Source organism: Apteryx rowi, unplaced genomic scaffold (genome assembly GCF_003343035.1).
Source record: "Apteryx rowi isolate R43461 unplaced genomic scaffold, aptRow1 scaffold_515, whole genome shotgun sequence".
NCBI classification, from domain to species: Eukaryota; Metazoa; Chordata; class Aves; order Apterygiformes; family Apterygidae; genus Apteryx; species Apteryx rowi.
The window spans coordinates 493,423-516,368 of record NW_020450778.1 but is presented as its reverse complement, the minus strand read 5'-3'; the positions used below and the strand labels follow the sequence as shown (position 1 = coordinate 516,368).

General features: G+C 45.3%; 2 protein-coding genes and 1 long non-coding RNA gene across 10 annotated transcripts; 2 read left to right on the top strand and 1 right to left on the bottom strand.

Moving 5' to 3' along the window:
* The first annotated feature begins 85 nt into the window (after positions 1 to 85).
* EMG1 (EMG1, N1-specific pseudouridine methyltransferase) lies at positions 86 to 8,356 on the top strand. 3 transcript variants are annotated; one of them, XM_026080309.1, is made up of 6 exons: positions 86 to 306; positions 380 to 481; positions 894 to 1,035; positions 1,418 to 1,476; positions 1,629 to 1,778; positions 8,270 to 8,356. In XM_026080309.1, exons 1-6 carry the CDS (start codon positions 184 to 186, stop codon positions 8,270 to 8,272), a joined length of 579 nt encoding a protein of 192 aa, XP_025936094.1. In that variant the 5' UTR covers positions 86 to 183; the 3' UTR covers positions 8,273 to 8,356. The 3 variants fall into 3 exon arrangements, with proteins under 3 accessions (XP_025936094.1, XP_025936093.1, XP_025936092.1); XM_026080308.1 differs by lacking the exon at positions 8,270 to 8,356 and adding an exon at positions 2,126 to 2,452 and having other exon boundaries at positions 86 to 273; XM_026080307.1 differs by lacking the exon at positions 8,270 to 8,356 and adding an exon at positions 2,126 to 2,452.
* On the bottom strand, positions 2,676 to 21,733 carry LPCAT3 (lysophosphatidylcholine acyltransferase 3). Of its 5 annotated transcripts, XM_026080302.1 has the most exons (14): positions 21,560 to 21,625; positions 20,765 to 20,839; positions 15,886 to 15,971; positions 8,653 to 8,993; positions 8,406 to 8,499; positions 8,248 to 8,285; positions 6,974 to 7,152; positions 6,454 to 6,562; positions 5,377 to 5,463; positions 4,889 to 5,055; positions 4,076 to 4,223; positions 3,403 to 3,561; positions 3,162 to 3,288; positions 2,676 to 3,025 (listed from the first exon to the last, which is right to left on the bottom strand). In XM_026080302.1, the coding sequence occupies exons 4-13, from the start codon at positions 8,878 to 8,880 to the stop codon at positions 3,172 to 3,174; spliced, it is 1,326 nt and encodes a 441-aa protein (XP_025936087.1). In that variant the 5' UTR covers positions 8,881 to 8,993; positions 15,886 to 15,971; positions 20,765 to 20,839; positions 21,560 to 21,625; the 3' UTR covers positions 2,676 to 3,025; positions 3,162 to 3,171. The 5 variants fall into 5 exon arrangements, with proteins under 5 accessions (XP_025936087.1, XP_025936085.1, XP_025936086.1 ...); XM_026080300.1 differs by lacking the exons at positions 15,886 to 15,971; positions 20,765 to 20,839 and having other exon boundaries at positions 8,653 to 8,759; positions 8,886 to 8,993; positions 21,560 to 21,733; XM_026080301.1 differs by lacking the exon at positions 20,765 to 20,839 and having other exon boundaries at positions 21,560 to 21,648.
* On the top strand, positions 8,809 to 20,753 carry LOC112972993. Of its 2 annotated transcripts, none has more exons than XR_003255850.1 (3): positions 8,809 to 8,895; positions 15,845 to 16,003; positions 16,168 to 20,753. It is a non-coding gene; the product is annotated as an uncharacterized LOC112972993 (long non-coding RNA). The 2 variants fall into 2 exon arrangements; XR_003255851.1 differs by lacking the exon at positions 8,809 to 8,895 and adding an exon at positions 12,511 to 12,552.
* Positions 21,734 to 22,946: the final 1,213 nt, after the last annotated feature.

Genomic DNA, 22,946 nt, shown 5'->3' with positions numbered 1-22,946 from the left:
CCGCGTTGCGTCCCGGAAGTGGGTCCAGCCGGGACGAGTTAGCAGATGCCGCGAGGCCGCGGCCAGAGAGCCATCTTAGATCGTCGCGGCGTCCAATTGGCAGCTGGGGAACAGGAGCCAACCAGCTACGGCGGAAGTGAAGTAAAGGGCGGGGCCCGTCCTACGTAGTCAGGCTCTCAGAAAATGGCCGCGCCTATACGGCCTTGCGAGGAAGCTACCGAGGACTCCGGCCTGGAGGCGAAGCGGGCCCGGGGACAGCGGCGGCTCCTGGTGGTGCTGGAGGGGGCGAGTCTGGAGACAGTGAAGGTGCGGGGCCGGGGCCGGGGCCGGGGCCGGGGCCGCGGCCGCGGCCGCCTAACTGTGTTTGTCTTGCCCCTAGGTGGGGAAGGCGTTCGAGCTGCTCAACTGCGACAAGCATAAGGCGCTGCTGTTGCGAAGCGGCCGGGACCCCGGCGAGGTGCGGCCGGACATCACACACCAGGTACCGGCCACAGCTTGGCACCGCCAGGCCCTGTCCTGGTCCGTACCGGGCTGCTACCACACAACCTGAGAGCCATAGGGAAACTGCCCCTGAAGTCCATGGTCAGCTTGTGCCCCTGGAACAGGAGGAAACTGGGCCTTACCCGTTGTGCTTATGTTTTAGAAGCTCTTTTTATTTGTATATCTCTATATATTTTATATTGGTATTTGTATTTCTTATATTTTTATTTATTTCTCTTTGTATGTGGGATTGCTTCATTCCAATATTACAGCAGAACTTGTATGGCCAGATGGACCCTCTCTGCCTTAGTATCAGTCCCTTCCTCACTTATGGTGCCTAGGCCTTAACTTTTGCAAGATTCTCCTCTTTTATGCCTCTTCTATTTCCACTACTACATGTTTTTCTATTTCAGAGTCTCCTGATGCTCATGGACAGCCCACTGAATCGAGCTGGTCTCCTGCAGGTTTATATCCATACCCAGAAGAATGTTCTAATTGAAGTCAATCCCCAGACCAGGATCCCAAGAACTTTTGATCGGTTCTGTGGTCTTATGGGTAAGTGATTCAAACTGCCCACCTGCCACAAAATAAGACAGGAGGGTGGTTAGGAGTGGAAGGATTTGGGGAAGAGTCAAAAAACTGAACCAGTCTCAAAAGTCTGAAAACGAGGAAAGAATGGAAAAATGGAGTATGCATCCTGAAACTCAGAAGACATTTCCAACTATTCATTCTTTAGCAGAATGGTGAGTAACTGAATGAGGCCGTACTTGTACTAAAATAACTCAATAATCAGTGTTTCTTAGGGCTACTTTAGAAAATATTAGGAACTCTAAAGATGGGCTTCTTGTCTAGTTTAGCTCTACTCACTAGCCAGAGGATAAGATTCCTCCAGCAAAAGAACACGCTGCTTAACTGATTTTTTTCTCTCTCCTGCTAGTTCAGTTGCTGCATAAGCTCAGTGTTCGAGCAGCTGATGGACCTCAGAAATTGTTGAAGGTAAACATTCCTTGACTGTTTATGGGTAATGTTGCAACATTCCTCTCCTGCAGCTAGGGCTATGGGAGGGATTTTGTCTGCACAAACAGTGGACTTAGCTGAGTGGCAGATCTCTTATCTCTGCCCCCCTGTTAACTTTCTGCTCTCTGTAGGTGATTAAAAATCCAGTCAGTGATCATCTCCCTGTGGGCTGCATGAAGATAGGTACCTCTTTTGCAGTTCCCAAAGTGTCAGATCTGCGTGAACTGGTTCCTGCAGCAGAGCCAGTTGCCATTATTGTGGGAGCTTTTGCCCATGGTTCGGTAAGCGCATGTATTCCAGTCTGGTGTCGTAAGGATCTCTAGCAAAATAGATGTCAGTGTTATTCTGCACATGTTTTTCTGTTCCATTTTTTGTTTGGCTGTTCCCCCCTCCTTTCTCCAAGGTAGGTTTATATCAAGAAACTATTCAACTCTGCACGCTTAGGCCTTCCCTCCCTCCCAAGAGAGAGCACAGGTGAGGGTTAGCAGTTGTCCTGTGCTCTACTGTGCTTGCGTTAAATCTTGGATGAAGCACAGCCATGTGGGAGAAACACTGTACCTCTTCTAGCAAGGGAATTAAAGAGGATTAAGTGAAAACTTGCAGCTTAACTTCTCTCTCTTCCCCCCAGGTCAATGTTGACTATACAGAAAAGATGGTCTCTATCAGTAACTATCCTCTCTCTGCTGCCCTGACATGTGCCAAGATTACTACTGCCTTTGAGGAAGTCTGGGGAGTAGTATGAGCTTCTGCCTGTAGCCCTTGTCATGGTGGACTCCTTTATAGTGACTCCAGATTCTGGAGGGGCTTTTTTACTCAGGCATGGACCTGGTGCAACCTTGAATTGCTGGAAGGGAAAAGGCTTCAATTTCTTCTTTGTAGCTTTTGGAGCAATGAGATGCTAAAGGGACTGGCCCCTGTCTTTGTCCTCCTATTAAAGGTCACTTTTGATAAGAAAGCTTGTGTATTTTACTTTTTCATGTTTCCTAAGTGAGCAGGTCAGAGTCTCTTTATAGCAGGTGTGCAGCCCAAAGCTGTCTTAAAACTGAAGTTCTTGGCTGTACCCTGCTAGACCTGTAGCTCATGTTACTCGGTCCTTTAGAATTACCTTGCTTTGTGGTGGGAGACAATTCACAATTCCCACATGGATGCACCCAAGAGGAAAGGAGCTGAAGCAGATATGAAAAAGAACAGGAGCAATTTTTTATCTTGGATGACAAACGTAGAAAAGTCAGAAGGTGGCTCCATTCCAATATAGTGCCTGCATTGAGTGTCTTGCAATCATTTGATAGCAGCAGAGAGACAAGAGTGTTCACTGGAGGGCAGCAGAGAGATAAGGCAACATATAGAAAGTGGAGGATCTGGAAGAAGAATTCCTCCATACCCCTCCTTTTAGGTCTCTGATCCTGTGCTTTCTCTTTCCCCCTCCTCATGTTGAAAGAAGTCATACTTCAACACAGCAAACTTGGCAGGTGATGCTTTTGCTTCCGGAGTGTTAAATTGACTCCTACAAATGCACACATGGTACAATCTGAAAAAGAAAAGAAGATTTTAGGGTGTTTTCGTCTGTTTCTCTTTCACTTTAAAAAGTAACACTGCTGTTCCACCTCCCCTCCTAGTTTAAGTTTAGGATTCTCTCTATGTTCCTGAACACAGTACAGCCTTACCTTTTGGCTGCTATTCTGCCTTTTTTAGCTTTTCTTTTCGTGGCACAATTATTCTACGAATATAAGGCAACACCAATAATAAAGAGAAGAACACCACATGGCCGAGGAAATAAATAGACCTGTACACCTGTAAAGAGAAAGGCATGGTTAAAGATCAGCAAGCAGCTTTGGGCCAAGTATGCATGAGAAGACAGGCAGAGAAAAAGGCTGCATGGTTTATCCTTTCGAGGCTACTAAATACCTTCATCCATTTGTCCCAGGTGAAAAGGCAAAATGGCACCAAAGAGTAACCCATAAACATCCAGTGGTTAGCCTGCTGCAACACATAGAAGATAGGCCGCAAGACAGTGATGGAGGCCAAAGTGCTCAGGGTAGGGCTGTCCCGAACAAGGTTTATGACCTAGTTTAAAGAAAAAACAAAGAATTCTCCTCAGTTGGATGGCCTGTGGATGTATATGCAGGTTTTGCAACCAAAGTATGTATCCAATTGTGTCAAATCAATATCAATAACCAGTGAGTCAAAAAAAGTAATTAAGTATCCCATCCTGCTCAAAGTTTCAATCCAAAACCAATGAGATTAAATATGGAATGTTGTTCTTTCGTACTGAGATTTAACAGAAGCATTCAGCTCATGTGCTTGTCTTTCAACTTCTCAGGTGCCAAGCTCTTCAGTTGCCCTCTAGTCATGTGCCAAGTTCTCTAGTTTCCTTCCTGTCAGCTTCTGCAGTAAATTTATGGCTTGCCCTTGCAGAAGCCAGCAACTTACTGAACTTTTGAGACCAGATCAGTAGTGTTTGAACACCAGTTTCAAAGTGAGCAGGTATATTTCATATTTAATCCATGTGAAGCCTTCAGTGTGGCAGTTTCCAGACTCCAGGGGACATGCCACCCCATTCCAATAATTCAAAGCGCACCTGTCTTTCAATGATGACTATAAGCAACTCCATCTGAAAGCACACCAGGTAGCCAGAGTGCAGCCCGTGCCAAATGGCCAGGAAGAACAGAGCCAGTGCCTGTGACAGCAGTTTGTTACCCAGGAACTTCAGGCGCTTGAAGATGTAGCTAGAGCAGAGAAGAAACAAACTCAATGTCCTTCTAGTTCGCTGGCTGTCCTCCCCTCTCCATGTTGGAGATGTAGGGCCCAGGAGACCATACACCCTTGCATATCCCTGTGGTGACAGGAGCAGGGAACAAAGCTCCTCTTACCAGGGAAAAATGTACCTCAGCCTTTGTCTTAAAGAAGTCCCAGCTAATAGGGAGAGATGGTTGTCTGACAACGCACAGAAAGGAAGATATTTTACAGTTCAGGTGTGTATCCCAGCAAAGGCTGAACTAAAACCCAGTCAAGTCATTGCATAGTCATGAATCAAAAGGCACAATGTAGGAACCAGCTTTTAGAAGAGTCTGTGTCTGTTCAACTAAGCAGGCCACAAGGCTCACTATAGTTCCATTCTAACCTCTGCCCCCACTAGCCCCCCCTGCTTTTACCATCTTCAACTTTTTGCCTGCATTAAAGAACTGACATTTTAGATTGTATCAAAAGGTCTATCCAACTCGGTAACCTTCTTCAACAGGGACAGCAGCCAGGAGCAAAATGTAAGGAAGAGTCTAAGAACTGAAAACTGACAGATTCTTCCTCTAGTATTCCCTCTCAGCCTAGTATCTTGTTCTACCTGAAACAGAAGTTACTGGCATGTTACAGAAGTGGAAAAGTTTGTTCTGCTCACCGGGCCACCCAAGCATTGGTGTTGATGTTAAAAGAGGCGATGGTCCCTGTGAACAAAGGTGTTGTCTCATACAGCCAGACCTTCATGTTGGCACAGGCATCCCACATAGGCTTTCCACTCTGATCCTTCCCATTGTACCCCAGACCAACAAGGATGCAGACACCTTCCTAGGGAAAAAGATATAGAGAAGAAGAAAAGATAAGAAGAAAACATCACCCTTTTTTGGGAAGACTGAATTGGGGAAGCTTGGGCTCTGCTCAGTGGAGAGTGCTTACCATTGCAGATGGAAGAAATGGATTAAAAGCTGCCTCCTTTTTATTTATTTAATTAGCCTTTGCTAATTTATAGCAGGCTAAATTGATCTGCATTTATCTACAGATATTCGAATTATTTTCATTTAGTGTCAAGTCCAAGAGCATACTAAATACCTGCAAAGGTGCTACCTTTGTTCTTTTGTCTTTTATTTCTGAAAGGACTTCTAGACTCACCGTAACAAGCCAGCAGGTTACATATTTGTAGAGTATAACTTTGCCCCAGATCAATATGTAAAAACAACGGAACCAGAAAGGCTTCTCCTGCAGAGATAGAGTGAAACAGAATAAAAAGATTGCCAACTAATTCTCAGGGTTGGTTTCCCTCAAGGCTAACGTTTCTTAGATCATGCAGGGCAGCTAATACAGCAATCTAGGTAGGAAGACTCACTTTCAGCACTTCAGGAGAAGACAATAATTTAGGTGCCTTGAGCAGCACTGAGTTGACTAGCAATAATGAGACAGAGTAGATGAGATCTTACCAGTGTCTTTCATTTTAATCTGATCTATGTATTGAGACTGCTATATGGATCAGATTGCCAAGCTACTGGTTTATGTTTTCATACATTTAGAAGATTCATACATCACTTTACCTCCTTTAGTAATATTTGGCTGCAATGAAATAGCTACTTTGGGAAGACTTTGGGATTAGCATAATCATTTCTGGAATTTATGCTCTCATTTGTTTGTAGACACAGAAACACTGATAATCTGCAAGTAAAAATTACTTGTTAGAGTTTTCTAAGAACCACAAGGATTCTGGTTAATTTCTAATTCAAATGAGTCAATCTGCAGAGTCAGTTGCTGCATCCCTCTCCCCAAAATAACATTGTTGAGGAAATCAAGAGATCAAGTTGTTCTTTTAAAGCTGGCTTGTACTCAAGGATAGCTCAGCTTGTAAAGTCTGCAAGATGAACCTTTACTTTCAGATTTTAAAAAGCCTTGCAAGTTACTGTCGTAAAGTTCTTTGCATGTAATGGTTAGAGGGATGGTCTTTTAAAGGTCACAAAATATGTATGTTAGGATTCCAAGAGCAACAGTAACATCTAAGATTAATTCTTTATTTGTGGAATCCACAGACAGCAAAGCAAAATTAGTTGTGGGAAGACTTAGTAGTAGTTGCTGAATTTTTTTCTTCTTTTTAGATTGAGGCAAACCTAAAAAACTGAGTTTTATTCTTCCACTCTTGTAGATCCAGTGACCTTCAGAGAAGTGTAATACTTCCATAGCCCAAACTGCCACATTAATACATACCATGTAATCATCTGAGATGAGGTATTCATCAGAGATGTATGGGCTTGACAAGGTATAGGTTACTAGAAATAACAGGCCCAAACTCAGGCGCTTGAGAGCAGGTACAAAGCTGAGAAAGAAAAAATGGAGGTCAAAGAAAAACACTGGAAAGAGACTTTCAAACTCATAATTAAGAAAACAGAAGTAGAGATGAGGGGTTAGGGGAGATAGTGATAGGGAGTCAGCACATCCCCTGCAGCAGATGCCTCCATTTGGAATGTTAGCATTACCAGGTTGGTACTGGGTCCGTACTGAAGGTGCCAAATGGCTGTTGACATTCATGCCCTGGAACAACGCTAGGACATTATGCAGAGAGTTTACGAGCAACTTTTGAAAAACTGCTTTCTCTTCTAAAGCACTTCTGGTCACAGTACTTCAGTGTCCAAGTAAGAAGGCACTGTACTGCAGGGAACGTGTGGATGATTCAGTGAGAGGTATTCTGGGATCTTAGGAAGGTAAGGAGCTAAGTGTCTCTCATTACCTATTGGGTTTCTGGCCTGGAACGTCAGTCATCTCACCCCTTGCCAGTTTCTGATAGTCTGTCATGGAGAACTGAGGCCCCACCATGAAGGCACCATAGAAATAGGAGAATCCTGAGACCTCCAGCAAGGTAGGAACTCCCCGGACAGCAAATCGCGACTGCTCAGGGGTCAGGAACTCCTGTACCAAAGGGAGTGGCATTAACATCATCCCAGGGATCTCATACTAGCTCTGGATGTTATATTCTCAACCTACCTCCTTTATGGTCTACGTTCTTACTCTCCATATATAAGGAACTTTCCACTTTGTGTGTTCCACGTCCATTCCTCTCCCCACCCTTCTGTCCCCAACAGCTTTAAATAGTGACAAGATCCAATAGTTGAGACCAATTGCACACATCTCCATTTCCAAATAAGCTCAAAACAAGGGATCTATTGACATGCATCCCCTCCAGCACAGTAGGCTGAGTAATAGCAGTGTATCTGACCTCTACCAGTCACTGAATGCAATAGCAAGGAGAGTATTGCAAGACCTTACAGCCCTAGAATCCATACTGCCTGATGACAGAACATTACGTAAATTCTTTGCCTTTAAATATTTGAAACTTCACCTTAGAAAATTTCAGCCAAACTTTGTTTTCTTGCAATCAGCAGTGATTGCATGGATGTTAAAGACTGGGTGAGGCCCCAAACAGCAGATGTGGAACATAGATACTTGAAGAAAAATTAAGAGACTGTAACAAGTGTTCTGTCCTTTCCTACATGCTGTGCTGTGTGACTTCTCTCATTGTTTGGTCTGCTTTACTAACAGGACCCTAACAAAGGGTAAACAGCAACTATCCAAAGGATATGATGAGACTAAACAAGGGAAAGGAAGAGGGGAACTGAGATTCAGTGCTTGTAGTCTGCAAGTTAAAGGAATACTACCCACAAGGTACAGAGCATTGGGGATCAGAAATCTAAAGCAATGGATTTTAGGGAAGGATATGGTGGGGAATTTGAAGGGGACAGAATAATATTCTGATGTGATTCAGCACTGAAGGAGCTTTTCTCTAACTGTAATCACTACTGTCTCTGTCCCAGATTACTTCTTTCCACTCTGGAATTTGGTACCCTCTTACACTCACAGATGCTCCTCTTTCAGCTATGGCTTTTACCAAACAATGAATGCAGCTTATTAAATTGCACCCTTTGAACTTGATTTTCTGACCTCTAGCTCACTGGAATGGCAAGGAAAGGGGAAGAAGGAGTGAAGGAGAAAGATGGTTTTACTCACTGAATCTTTTCCTCCATCATAGTAATCAATGGCCAGACCTAGAGGAGAGAAACAACTATGTGAAGACCTGTGATGGGCTGGTTGGGCTGAACAATCAGCCCTCTTTTCCTTGAGGCATGTCTTGCAGAACATAAGAGGAGCAAGGAGCAATCACTCACCAATCAACTTTAGAGTCAAGACACAGTGTGGCATTGTCCACTTGATGTCGTAATGCTCCGTGGCTGTGAAGTAATATCCAGCCATAAGGTATGTCTGAAAGAAACCATTGTGTGGATTATTCAGACTAATTCCTGCAGCACTTTTTGATCTGTCTCCACTTTTCCACCCACAGTCGCTTTTGGGAAATGAAAAACTGAACAAAGGGCTCTTTTCTACAAACAGATGCGAAAAGAAAGAGAATTTTACCATCTGAAAGAAGAAACTGGTGAAGACGGCAGTGATCGTGTGACCCATAAGTCTCAGTATGAGGAACTGCACTAGGACACATAGCAGGGAATGAAAGAATTGCATTCCTGTGGGGAGAGAGAAAGAGAGAAAGAGAAAGTAGAAATGACGTTTCAGCAGCTTCCCATTACAGGTCCTTCCAGACTCCAGCAAGCCCTGGGCCAGGCAGCTCTCTCTTCCCCAACCCATCTTACCAAAATTGAAGTAAGCAATTGAGAGTCCTGTTAACACATTGTACAGATGAATGAGGTAGGTCTCCTTCTGGAAGAGGAAATAGCGCTGGAACAAAGCAAAAGGATATCCTGAGTAGGGGAAAAAAAAAAAAAAAGATGTAAATTGGTGCAGACAAGCAGCAATGTTTGTAATGGTCCAAATTAATGTTCTTGAACATGTTACTAGGTAAATGCACTTTACATAGATAAATCATAGATACAGATCACTGTATACATTCCTGGCTTTAGATTTCCATCTTGGGGATAGATGCTAGACAACTTACTCTATATATTATAAAGAAGAAAATATATTAACAGGAACAGTATTATACCAAAGTTGAAGTATAAGAAATTTCATGATTACAGTTTCTGGCCTCATTCAATATGTGAGATAGATCATGCTGAAATACATGAATCAGATTTGTGCTGTGTAAGAGGCTAGTGGACTACCATCTGACTCATTTCCAATTTCTGTGACAAATACAGTGAATGTGGCAAGCAGTTTCTGTGACAAATACAATGAATATGGCAAGCAGCTAGATTAAAAAAAAAAAAAGACATTTTATGGTTAACACCATTACACTGTCCAGAATTCAATCCCTGCTTCCCCCACAGAGTTCTTACGTGATGCTGACCAACTTTAATCCCAACTTTCCCCAAGTGACCTCCAGTAGTTTATTCTTTCTTTTCTAATTCTTGATTCTAATTCAGATTTGCATCTGATTTGTGAAGTATCGGGCACACAGAGCTATAACTAAATCCACTTGGCATTACGCATGTAATATTTTGAAAAAACAAAGTTAGAAGAATTTCATATTGAGCAGCTACAATAAGTGGAAAGAGTTTTTTCCTTGCATTTTCTGCATGTTAGCTTCCACTCTAATTTGGGAATATCCCCAGATTATTCATCTGTGGCTCCAGTGAGAATTAAACATTTGTGAAGCACACTTGTACTATGGTGAGAAGTGCCACATAAAATCCCATGAGTAAATAAAATTCTGTCATCTAGGTGAGGTCCACGTAGCATGCAATAAACACTGCCACTTATTAAACAATAAATATATTGTGTTTTAATACATATTGATACAGAAAGTGTTGTCCATCTCATGGGTGTCTTAAGTCTGTTCATGCAGTTAGTGTTTCTAAAGGCATATGCATAAGGGAGCTGAATTGGGGTAGCAGAAGGAGCTTTAATTCTGGCATTTCATAACTTATAATTGTTTGACTTTGCAAGCTTGTGTTCTTTCATCTTGTTTAAAACCACCACCACCAACGATCGGTCCTGCTAAAAAGGAAACAATTCACCACATACCATCCTGCTTATTAGCCTAGTTGAAATCTGTAGCAGTGGATAAAGGTGGATAAATGTCCACTCATCAGACTATTACCTTCTGCTGCTCTTCCATGTGGGCACTAATGACACCAAGGGCAAACTGGAAACCATCAAACAGGATTTCAGAGCTCTGGGGATGGTGGTCAAGGGTCTGGGAGCCCAGGTCATCTTCTCCTCAATCCCGCCAGTGAGGGGGATGGAGGAGACGGCCTTTCCAAGTTAACAACTGGCTGTGCCACTGGTGTTGGCAACAGGGTTTTGGTTTCTATGAGCATGGGACCCTGTTTGAAGATCGACAACTGATGGGGAGAACTGGGATCCACCTCGCTAAGCGGGGCACGTGTGTCTATGCCAACAGGTTGGCCAGCCTGCTAAGGAGGACTGTAAACTAGGAAAGTGGGGCAAGGGGAGAGTTATAGTGACCAGGTAGTTGGCAAAACATGGCTCGAGGCGGGGTGCCTCCAGTGGGTGCGTGCAGCCAGGGAAGTGAGCATGGGCTGTGGCTACGGAGGAGACTCTTGTATCCCTCCTGGGAAACCTGTATGCTCAATCACTGTTCTGAAATGACTGTACATCAATGCATGCAGCATGGGGACTAAAGAGGAAGAACTAGAGAGCTGTGTGTGGTTGCAGGGCCATGATCATGAGCTCATGCAATTATAGAGACGTGGTGGGATCGTTCACATGACTGGAGTGCTGTCCTAGATGGCTACCTGCTTTTTAGGAAGGACAGGCCAGGAAAGCGAGGTGGTGGAGTTGCTCTTTAGGTGAGAGAGCAACTGGAATGTATCGAGCTGTGCCTAGGGGTGGCTGAAGAGCGAGTCGAGAGCTTATGGGGAAGGATTAAAGGGCAGGCTAGCATGGGGGACACTGTGGTGGGTGTTTACTACAGGCCACCTGATCAGGAAGAGGAAGTGGCGGAGGCCTTCTACAGACAGCTGGAAGTAGCCTCACAATCACGGGCGCTGGTTCTCATGGGGGACTTCAACCAGTCTGATAGCTGCTGGAGACACAACACAGCTAGGCACAAACAGTCCAGGAAGTTCCTGCAGAGCACTGGTGATAACTTTTTGACACAGGTGGTGGAGGAGCCAGCGAGGAGAGGTGTGCTGCTGCACCTCGTACTAACAAACAGAGAAGGACTGGCCGAAGATGTGAAGGTCGGGGGCAGCCTTGGGGGCAGTGACCACGAGATGGTGGAGTTCAGGATGCTGCGAGGAGGAGGCAGGGCAATAAGCAGGATCGCAACCCTGGACTTCAGCAGAGCAAACTTTGGCCTCTTCAGGGACCTACTTGGAGGAATCCCATGGGTTAGGGCCCTAGAAGGAAGGGGAGTCCAAGAGAGCTGGTTAATATTCAAGCATCACTTCCTGCAAGCTCAAGATCGGAGCATCCCTATGAGTAAGAAGTCAAGCAAAGGAGGCAGGAGACCTGCTTGCATGAGCAAGAAGCTCCTGGCAAAACTCAAACGGAAGAAGGAAGTATAGAGAAAGTGGAAAGGGGGACAGGCCACTTGGGAGGAATATAGGAACGTTGTCAGAGTATGCAGGGATGTGACGAGGAAGGCTAAGGCCCGTCTGGAATTAAATCTGGCAAGAGATGTCAAGGACAAGAAGGGCTGCTTCAAATACATCAGTAGCAAAAGGAAGACTAGAGAAAATGTGGGCCTGCTGCTGAATGGGGTGGGTGCCCTGGTGACGAAGGATGCAGAGAAGGCAGAGTTACTTAATGTCTTCTTTGCTTCAGTCTTTCCTGCTCAGGCCAGCCCTCAGGACTCTCAGACGCTGGAGGCAAGAGAGAAAGTCTGGAGAAAGGAAGACTTCCCCTTGGTTGAGGAGGATGGGGTTAGAGATCATTTAGTGAAACCTGACACCCACAAATCCATGGGCCCCGCTGGGATGCACCCACGAGTGCTGAGGGAGCTGGCAGATGTTATTGCTAGGCCACTCTCCATCATCTTTGCAAGGTCCTGGAGAACAGGAGAGGTGCCTGAGGACCGGAAGAAAGCCAGCGTCACCCCACTCTTCAAAAAGGGCAAGAAGGAGCACCCAGGGAACTACAGGCCAGTCAGGCTCACCTCCATCCCTCGAAAGGTGATGGAGCAGCTCGTCCTGGGGGCCATCTCTAAGGCTGTGGCGGACCAGAAGGCGAGCAGGAGTGGTCAGTGTGCCTTCCCCGAGGAGAAATGATGCTTAACCAATCTGATAGCCTTCTATGCTGGAATGACTGCCTGGGTAGATGAGGCGAGAGCAGTGGATGTTGTCGACCTTGACTTCAGGAAGGCTTTCCACACTGTCTCCTGTAACATCCTCATAGGTAAGCTCAGGAAGTGTGGGTTAGATGAGTGGCCGGTGAGGTGGCTTGAGAACTGGCTGGCTGGCAGAGCTCAGAGGGTTGTGCTCCACTGATGTGGAGAGTCTAGGTGGAGGCCTGTAGCTAGTGTCGCTGCGCCAGGGGTCAGTCCTGGGTCCAGTCTTGCTCAACTTCTTCATCAGTGACCTGGATGAAGGGACAGAGTGCCTCCTCGGCAAGTTTGCTGATGATACAAACCGGGGAGGAGTGGCTGATGCAGCAGAGAGCCGTGCTGCCGGTCAGAGGGGGCTGGCGAGATGAGCAGGCAGGAACCTCCTGAAGTTCAACAAAGGCAATTGCAGAGTCCTGCACCTAGGGAGGAATAGGGCCCTGCAGCAGGACAGGCTGGGGGTTGATCTGCTGGAAAGCAGCTCTGTGGAGAAGGACCTGGGAGTCCTGGTGGACAACAAGTTGACCATGAGCCAGCAATGTGCCTTGTGGCCAAGAAGGCCAATGGTATCCTGGGGTGCCTTAGGAAGAGTGTTGCCAGCAGGTCGAGGGAGGGGATCCTCTCCCTCTCCTCAGCCCTGGTGAGGCCACATCTGGAGTAGTGTGTTCAGTTCTGGGCTCCCCAGTACAAGAGAGACATGGAACTACTTGAGCAAGTCCAGTGAAGGGCTACAAAGATGATTAGGGGACTGGAGCATCTCTCTTATGAGGAAAGACTGAGAGAGCTGCGCCTGTTTAGCCTGGAGGAGAGAAGGCTGAGGGGGGATTTTATCAATGTGTACAAATATCTTAAGGGAGGGTGTCAAGAGGATGGAGCCAGACTCTTTTCAGTGGTGCCCAGCAACAGGACATGAGGCAACGGGCACAAACTGAAACACAGGAAGTTCCATCTGAATATGAGGAAAAACTTCTTTACTGTGAGGGTGACAGAGCACTGGAACAGGTTGCCCAGAGAGGTTGTGGAGTCTCCTTCTCTGGAGATATTCAAAACCCGCCTGGATGCGATCCTGTGCAATGTGCTCTAGGTGACCCTGCTTGAGCAGGGGGGTTGGACTAGATGATCTCCAGAGGTCCCTTCCAACCTCAACCATTCTGTGATTCTGTGAAATCTCTGCTACCTGAATGGAAGTAATGGAATAACAGTAGCAGTAGGTAGTCATCTCTTGTATTGAACATTAATAAAAGGGGATGAAATGCAGGTTTTGCCAGGAAATGGTTGACAGATGGAACCTTTCCAATAAGTAAGGCCAAATCTAGTCACTACTATGAGAGGGAATGAAGAATTTTGTTATATTAGGTAAAATATATGCATCACAATCTGGCAAAGCTAATGTGCTGAGGGGTGACTGGAGGAGCCATTTTACGGTCCTTTCCTTCCCCGCAAATCCCTCGGAAAGGAGTGACAGAATTTGAGAGCTTTGGGCTCCATTCAAGATCCTGGAAGGCAGCATGGTCTACTGAGCCCAGATGTATACCTGTTTCTTCTAGAATCTGAACTGCTTCTCCCCATTTCCTCAGCCTCTTGGCATATCTCTTTCCTGCTCCTTTCCACTTTTGCACCCTGCACCTGTCTCCACTCTCTAGGCCTCTTTCTCCATCTCAATGACCAGCCAGGCTCCACATTCCATAACTCCTTCCCCATAAAAGCTGGCAATCTTGCTCCTGGATTTGTATTCAATCTCCCTCTTCCCTCCTGCAAAAACAGTTCCAAATTCCTGTATAAAAAGCCTTATCCAAACCCTTCCTTTTCCTTCCTGCTCCGCTCAAGCTCTTTACACAGCCTTGTCATTCTTTCCTTTAGCTGGCTCACAGTTCCACCCTACTTCCCCAGTTGCTTCCAGTCTCAGCCTTACTACTCCTCTGTTCTTAGTACCTGTTTCTTTGCTCCTCTCTCTCACCCCTTAAGCCCTTGTCCAAGGCTCACCAGCTATTTTGCCCTGATTCACCCTGTTCCCCTACCCAATGGTCTTGGTCCTTTGGCACTAGAATCAGATGTATGCTCTTCTGCTATTCCTGAATACCATCTGAGGAGGAAAGAAGTAACTGTCAAAGAGAGTTCATCACACTAACACCCTGAGAATACAAGAGTGATTCAAGAAATTTGAACATTTCACATGATTATGAAAAAAAAAAAAAAAAAAAAAAGTATTGCCTGCCAGCCTCATACCCAGAAACATATAGACAGAAATCTCTCTATTTTTTTCTTTTTAATTTTAATTTCCTTGCGAGGTAGACACCACTTGAAGTTTAATAAACATTTTAACAACTGGCAACAGCTTTGTAAAAGGGAAAGTGCTAAGAAACTTAGTTTGGACTTTCCATCAGTTTGGATCAAAAGTTAAAATATTGAGGTTTACCATGGAAATATTTTTCCCCCTTTTGAGCATGGGGAAAGAAAATCAGATCAGAAATATAGACAAAGTGCAACTTTGTTGAAACATATGGTTTTAAAATAATATTTTCAAGGATCTTCCACTCTCAAAAATCAGTGCAATCTTGCAAAATACTCTAATTTCAGCAGAAAAAAAATTTTGTTCTTTTGGCTCCAGCCATCTCAGTACTCAGTCAAAATTTAGTTCTGTCTACAATAGTGTACATCAAATTTCTAAAAGTAATAAATTTTATCCATTTTCCCCTCATCCCCAACCAGTGTTCCTACTCTTTAATAAAAAGACCTATTTCACTTGTTATGCTTACTTCTTTTTAACTCCCCCCAGGAGACTGTATCACCCTTTGGGAAATACTGCTCTAAACAAATTAGGGAGAGCCTTTGCAATTGGAGAACTACTAACATGCACAGAGAATATATTTTTAGAAACCAAGAAATCTAAGTCTCGGTCTTGTATGATATAGGTGCTGTTCAGGTTCAAAAGTCACATGTTTTTATGATATCAGAGCAACTTGTTGGCACTCTGGACTGCACTTTAGTTACAGTTTTGTTGCACACAGCATGTTCTCAGTTTTAGAGGTCCCATTCTATACTGCAGATACAACTCCCAGAGGGTAGTGAATACTGAATATCAATGAAGTGAATACTGAATATCAGTGAATCCACAATAGGATAATTCAGACCATGTATTTTTGAGTGCTCAAAAACTGGCTATTAAACAATTAGCTATTCTTACTATTAACAACAGCAGTACTCCCATCCCACTAAAGTGTCCTTGCAATAGCATGAATTAGCACAGTGAAAGCAGGAAGGCAGTTTTTGAAGTTAATGTTGCCATCTGGAAAGCTTGCTGTCATATTTAGATATGTCAGATTCAGGATGCCATGTTGCTTTTCTTTTGCTATTCAAACCCAACAGGAATAGAATCCCTGTTCTTGATGCTGAGAGACCCTGCGTACCAGATTCCAGTCTGCCAAATTCATCTTCTACAGCTTTTTCAGGAAGAGGCAGAGGTGACTGAGACAGGAAACAGGTTGGAATACTCCTGGAGGAAACAGAAGACAACCTTCTCAAGAGGTAATTCTCCTTTTCTATGCACCATGAAGTTTAAAAGTGATCTGTGCACAAAGCTGATTTTTAGCTCTAGACAGACTCTTTACAGAATGTAATTAGCAATCAATGTAAAAGGGACAAATTAGCTGTGACATGCCTTTGATGATAAATTCCTCCCTTATTTTAAGGGAACAAGAGGACAACCTCTGCTTAAGAGAACCCTGGAACCTGAGTGAAAGGTTGCTTCTTTGTCACCCATTTGGAAGAGTAATGGATTGCTGCACAATGACCAGGTTGTCCAAGAAAACAATCTAAAAGAGCAAAGAAGTAAATGATCAAGAGGCTGGATTAGGTAGAAGGAAATTTCTACCAAATCCAAGAAAAACAATGTTGTTAAGTTTGCCATATTCTGGAATGAGTGATTAAGACACCTGTCTTTTTCCAGAAATAAAGCTACAAATAAGGGCAGCAGAAACCTTCTTTGTATCTCTGTTCCCTTTATTTCCCCTTTTCTATGTGTTAGTTTCATTTTATCTTCAAGAGATTAGATCAGACTTCAACTTTTTCTCCTTCCCTTCTGCTAATCAGTTAGCTCCACCTTTATTAAAATCTAGCACACCAATAGTCTGCATTTCCTTATAAGAATGCTAAAACTAAAAGGAATGGGACAAAGGGAAGACATGTTCAAATGAAAGCCTTACCCAGTATTTTGACTTCAAAGGTGTTCTTTTTTTCTGTCTATAAGATTGCTTGCCACAAGATTAAGTGAAATCCCACACCTTGTTTAACATTGGGTGCATGTAAATGAGTATATAATTCAGCTCAGGTGTATGCTTTTGAAATCCACTTACTGTGCTTTAGTTTAAATAGCAGAGCTGTCTCAGAGCATGTGAACAGGATTCCTTTCAGATGAAACTGGACTGAAAACAGGCTCCAGCTAATAACGAGCACTCAGTCCATAGGACCAGACTAGAGCAAGTCCAAAATAAATCCCTGCAAGTCATGCAGTGAGGACATCAGGTACTGCACACAACATATCATCTGCTCTCCTATTGTGCCCTGTTACTTGTTAATGTAGACATTGTATGAAGCATTACACAGCTCTCCAATTTAACTTTTTTTTTTAAGGAATAAAATATATTCGAAGTTAGGAATTGAAAAAAAGAGGCAGCACAGAAAGGAGTGCTCTCTGAGTGGACTGATTTTAGCAGCTGTGACAGGGCAGTGTTGCCTCTTACCCCTTCTTCTTCTACCTCTTATCAATTGAAACTAGTTGTCTGCCTCACCTTTGGTAAGGTTCTTGCTCGGCTGGCCAGCTAGGAAGTTGATCTGGGACAAGTGATCACTGGGTGAATTTCTCTGAGGTTAAAAATCTTAAAGATGCAGAGAGCAAGAGGAAGCAAAGGATGTCAAATATCGCTGGGGAGTGGAAGAGGAAGGGATAAGACCCATGTGCAAACAAGTCAGCTGGTATCTGGCACCTATTCAGTAAGGACAGTGTTAATTTCTGCAGGTTACTGTTATGCATGTACATTAGGGAACACTTCCCAGATGCTGCTCCTGGCCAGGTCTGGGCAGATCAGCAGGGTCAGTTCTGGCTCAGGGCTGTAAACAGTATGTCGCCCCCTGCCACTTTGCAGGAGAACATGCCAGGTAGCTTGCAAGCCACTGTATAATAGCATGGCCTGCTAAACACCTTTAATTCTTTGGGATCATTCTTTCTTTTACAGTTAGTCAGACAGGGAATAAGATCAACCTAAACCCTAGATATACAGTGCTGCAGGGCCTTCTGTATCCTGGCTTACACATGAATGGTGACAGAAGGAAAGAAATCTACCTCCTTTCACAGAGGCGTGAGAGCAGCAACTCAGAAACCCTCTTTTCTCCTTCCCATAGTTGGAGGGGCTCCCTCCCTTTGTCCTCCAAGGAGCAATGACAGCATTAGTCTAGGCTGCTCACTCCAACAACCAGAAAGTAACTCTGTAGGTAGGGATCCAAGACCATTGTAGTCTTCCATGATGACCTAGAGACATATTTTCTCCTAAGGGAACACTAGGCCTTGATATTAATACTGAAGAATATAAGGCAGAGTACATCTCTCAAAAGACAGTTTCATATGATTGACAGACATTAATATACTAGACACACCAGAGTTTTAAAATAAAAAGGATCCAGATCCATGCTTTAAGTATTACTGCTGTTGATAACATTGCCTAATTACAGACTAATTGCTTCAAAGGTTGTTTATGCAAATTTTCACTATATGAGAGGTCTGAAGTTTGCTTTTAATCTTGTACAATCTGAGTAATGGGCTTTATTCTAGTTGTATTCTTTGCTTCAAAATTACAAGATGTACAAAAATTGTCGCTTTGATTTAAATATAAAGCTGTGAATAAAATCCCCGTAATTTTCTTCATAATAGTCTTCATTTTTTCACTGAGAAAACGTGCTGCCCTTTAGGACTACTCTTCTGTTCTTCATTGCTCTTCCTTCCTCCTTCTCTTTCTCTTGTTCTGCCCCATCTTAAACTTTTTTTTTCCAGTAGTGGCAGACTGTTAACAGTTTTAAATCACATCTTTTGGTTATTTCAGATCATAACTAAGTGAATACTCTTATTCTAAAGCAAGAGAGTTCACTCAGACTATTTTTTTCAACGACAATGCAGCTTTGTGCGGAAATTAATATAAGAAGTCCAAAGTCCTTTACCATTCTTCCCCTTTTTAGAGAGCTATTTTTAACAGTTTCTGGTGATCTACTGAACAGTGGAGCCCTGCAAACAGTTTTAGCAGAAAAAATGCATAGTATAGATGAACTGTACCACAGAGGGAGGAACAAGCACCAACTTTTAAATCCAGCTTTGGAACACACTATGCTACCTCATCCTCATTGTGTCTTCCTCTGAAATAATTCAGTAGTATTAGATGCAGCCAACTATAACTTTCTTCGTGGATCTTTGAAAACACCTGCAGTGGAGGAAGTAATGGAGAAGCACCCTGCCTGTCCTAATACAATTTTCAGCTTCTAGCAATTTCTGTCTTTCATTTATACCTTATTCCATCCTATGAAGTGGTCATCAGTACAAGCTGCATTACCAACAGGCACAGGTAAGGGCTCTCAGTCACATTAGAAGGATTGTAAGCTAAGCTGCAATTAAATAAGCTTTTTTTTTTTAATTGCCACTGCCAAGTTAGGGAACTCTTCTTGCCCTCCTCTCATGTTGCTTTAGAGTGGTGCTTGGCACGCCCTTTTAATGTAATAGTATAATGCTTTACTATCTATCCATTAACCATGAAACCTGGAGCCAATCCCCTCTGCCTGAGTGGGTTAAATCTACACGCAAGAGTACCAAACTACAGTCTCCGTCCCTGATCCCAAGACTATTTAATACAAACTGTAAAGACTCAATAAGACTTTTTGCAAAACAGCTACAGTGGTCTGTATCAGGAAGGGAGAACATGCCATCTCAGTGACTTGATGTCAGCACTGCATATGGAGTGTAACGATACCCAAGAATTACAGACTTGGGTCAGAGCTGACTGAATTAGGCATCTCTTCTTATCATTAAGATGGTAATTATCTGCTGTTCATTTTGAAGAAGCGATTATGCTCCCCCATAAGGACACCAGGCAGCACAAAGGGCCTTCCAGTATCACATTGCAGCTTACTGTTTACAAAAGAAAGAAGGAACTCTGAGAATATGTCCGAGGTGTGTTCTGCAAATGCATCTGACACTCTATAGTAAATGTCTGCCTCCCCTTGCACTTTCCAACCCCTTTCTGCATCAGCTCTTGTTAGACTAGTCGCTTGGTTGGTTCAGTTGACTAACCCACGAGTAAACTATCTGTTTTTTCTGGTTTAGATTTCTGCCAGGCAAGTAAACTGAATCAGCTCATGATTAGAGTACCAGAGACAGATATGGGAGAAAAGAAGGCAGGACTTTCCCTGTTCAGCTGTGGGGAGCTATTAGATTAACTCACGCTGCCTTATGCACATGTCTTGTAGATGTTTCATGTTATTTAATTTTTCTTTATGAAATACATTTGGTTTAACTAATCTCTAAGTTAAATCCAAAATGACAATCAGTTCAATCCCCTATATCCACTCTCTAAGTGAAGAATGTTCCAATTCATTTGGAATTTATGCCTAGTGGATTAAACTAAACAAAAAAAAGTCTGGTCTAGACCAAGGTTAGAGAGTGACCCAACTTTTCTTCCATCTCTTTTTTCTTTAAAAATTATGCTTTTAGTTAGCCAAGGCAACTTTATTTAGACAGATCACATGGTAGCAACTGTACGCCTTCACACGTATTCTTAGTTTCAGAGAAAAGCCTGTATTTCCTTTCTGCTAAGTGACTATACCATCAAGTTTTCAAAAATCAGTTTCATGGACATTGGCAGAGATTTTTGCAGACAGCACAATATATACATTTGAATTAATGTTTTGGGAGCTCAGAAAACCCCAATTATTAGCCCACATCACAACTCCAGCGCCTCAGCCATTTTACATGTGACTTTAACTATCTCACAGTTAGATATGCATAGGAACTATGCATTTTGCAACACTAATTTCACCTCAGGTGGAGCACCGGGTAACATCCCAGTACTTCTAGCCACCACTCGCTAGCAGGCTTTACCCACCCTACCTGGCAGTCCCTGTGATGGTATGTCACTCCTACATAGCTCCATTATTACTGTAGACACTCATACTGTCTCTTGGCAGAGATCACCCTACAGCTGGACAGGGCCACATCTCAGAGAGCTTATGGAGATTCCTAAGCATACATACCTCCAAGCGCATATGCTCACATAGGATTTGATGCATATACAGTATCCGGCACTTGCACAAAAGACATCAGAACAACTGTAAACAAAGTTGTTATGTCCCAAACAGTCCCCAAAACACAGACTTCATTTCACAGCTTGCAGAAAGCCTGCACTATACTGGAGCAGCACAGTGACTGGATCTATAGGTCTCAAAATTACGGCTTCCCTTCTCAGTGAAAGATGCAAGGTTTACATACACCTTTCAAATGCGATCTGCAAATACTGCACCCCGTTCTTCCTCTGGGGAAAGCCACAGGTTCTTCTGTGCAGCTTCGTAGCAGGTTATCCCTCCTGCCCACTGCAGCGTTTCCACCTCCTCCACCGGCAGGATGAAGTGCCACCACGGATTTCCAGATCGAAGGCTGTTGCGAGATCCTTCTTGGACTCGCTCCCCGGCCCCGCGGCACGGGGGTCTGACAAGGCAGCCGGACGCACCCCCTCGCCTCCCGCCGCCGCGCGGCCCCCAGCCGGGGCGGGGCGCACGTGACCCCGGGTCCCAGGCGGCGCGCGGGAGCGCTCGCACCGCCGGCTCCGCGCGCGCACACGTGGCCCGGCCCGGCGGCGCAGACATAGGTGTGGCTCCGCGAGGGCACGGCGCGGCCGCTGCCCGGCCCAGGCCCCGCGCCGGCACCGGCACCGGCCTGCCCTAGCCCACCCTTCCGGAACGGCGCGGTGCTCCCTGGCCGGGAGTGGGGAAGCTCTGCCCGGGGCGCCAGACCTTTCACCCCTGACCGCTGCGCCCTCTGCCCTCCCTTACCCATCAGGATGGACATGATGAGGCGCAGCGCCTGCTCAGACGAGCCCAGTGCCTCCGCCACCTGGGCCAGGCCCCAGCCGGACCCCGCCACCGCCATCTTCTCCACCGGCCGCCCCGCCGGCCGGCTGCTCCTCGAACCCGGCAACGGCACCAGCCCCCGCGGCCCCCGCACCGCTTTCGTCCCCCTGCGCGCCCATTGGCTGCGCCAGGCCGACCACGCCCCCGAGGCGCCTCCTATTGGTCAGTTTATGGCAGCGGGGCAGGGCCCTGCGCTCACTAAAGCAAAGGTTACCCCGCGAGTGGGTGGTGCCGCGGGGTGTCCCTTTTAGCCAATGATTGGAGAAAGCTCTTCTGTGGGCCGGGCTCAGGCGGGCCGGAGGGGGCGGGGCCGGGACCGCGAGGCGGAGCCCGCCTCACCATTGGCTGTGCCGGGACAGGAGAGAGCCGGGCAGGGGAGGGGTAGGAGGAGTGGGCGGGGCAGGGGTTACTCGCGGGCACGAGGCAAGCGGAGAGGGTGGTGCGAGACTAACGGTCGTGCGCGCGGGGCAGGGTTGCGTTAGCGGCGAGCGCCTCATGCATAGGCAAGACGTGCTCAGGAGCCTCCCGACCACCGCCAACTCAGCGTACCTGCGGCAACGGGCTGGATCGGGCAGCCCGGGTGACTCCTTGAGTCAAACTGTCACTCCTTGGCTCCTGTGGCCCTAAGGGACTCACTTCTCTCCCAGCACATACCAGGTGTTATGACAGGAACTATCCATTGCCCTGTATGCTGGGCACCCAAATCTTTGTAGTCCCTGAGTGGCTCTATCTACCCAGTCTTTTCTACAGCAATGACTCATCCTTTGGAGGACTTTCTCCTAGGTGATTCCCTTCATGCGAACATCCGTGTGTGCATTTCTTACCTTAAGTTCTCCTCCCCAGCAAAGCTTTGGTTGTTCAGCTGCAGTTGATGTGATACTCTTCCCCTTATCTGTGTTATTATTTTGCTGCTATGTCATTCAGGTGGGCAAGGTTGTCCAAAGTTAGCTGGAGAGGCAATCATAGACTCACAGAAAGGTTTTGATGAGAAGAGACCTTTGGAGATCTCTAGTCCAACCCCCTACTCAGCTGGGCTGACTCTGAAGCTAGATCAGATTGCTCAGGGCCTTGTTCAGGCAAGTTCTGAACCTCTCCAAGGGTGGAGATTTCCCAGCCTCTTCAGTCACCTGTACCAGTGCTCCAACACCCTTGAGGGAAAGTATTTTTTCCAGATGTATATTCAAAATTTTTTATGTTGCGAAGTTATGCCCGTTGCCTCCTGTCCTTCTGCAGTGCTGCTGTAAGACTCTGGCTCCATTCTCTTTATAACCACCCTTTTGACAGCAGCAGCAGCTATTAGACCCCACTC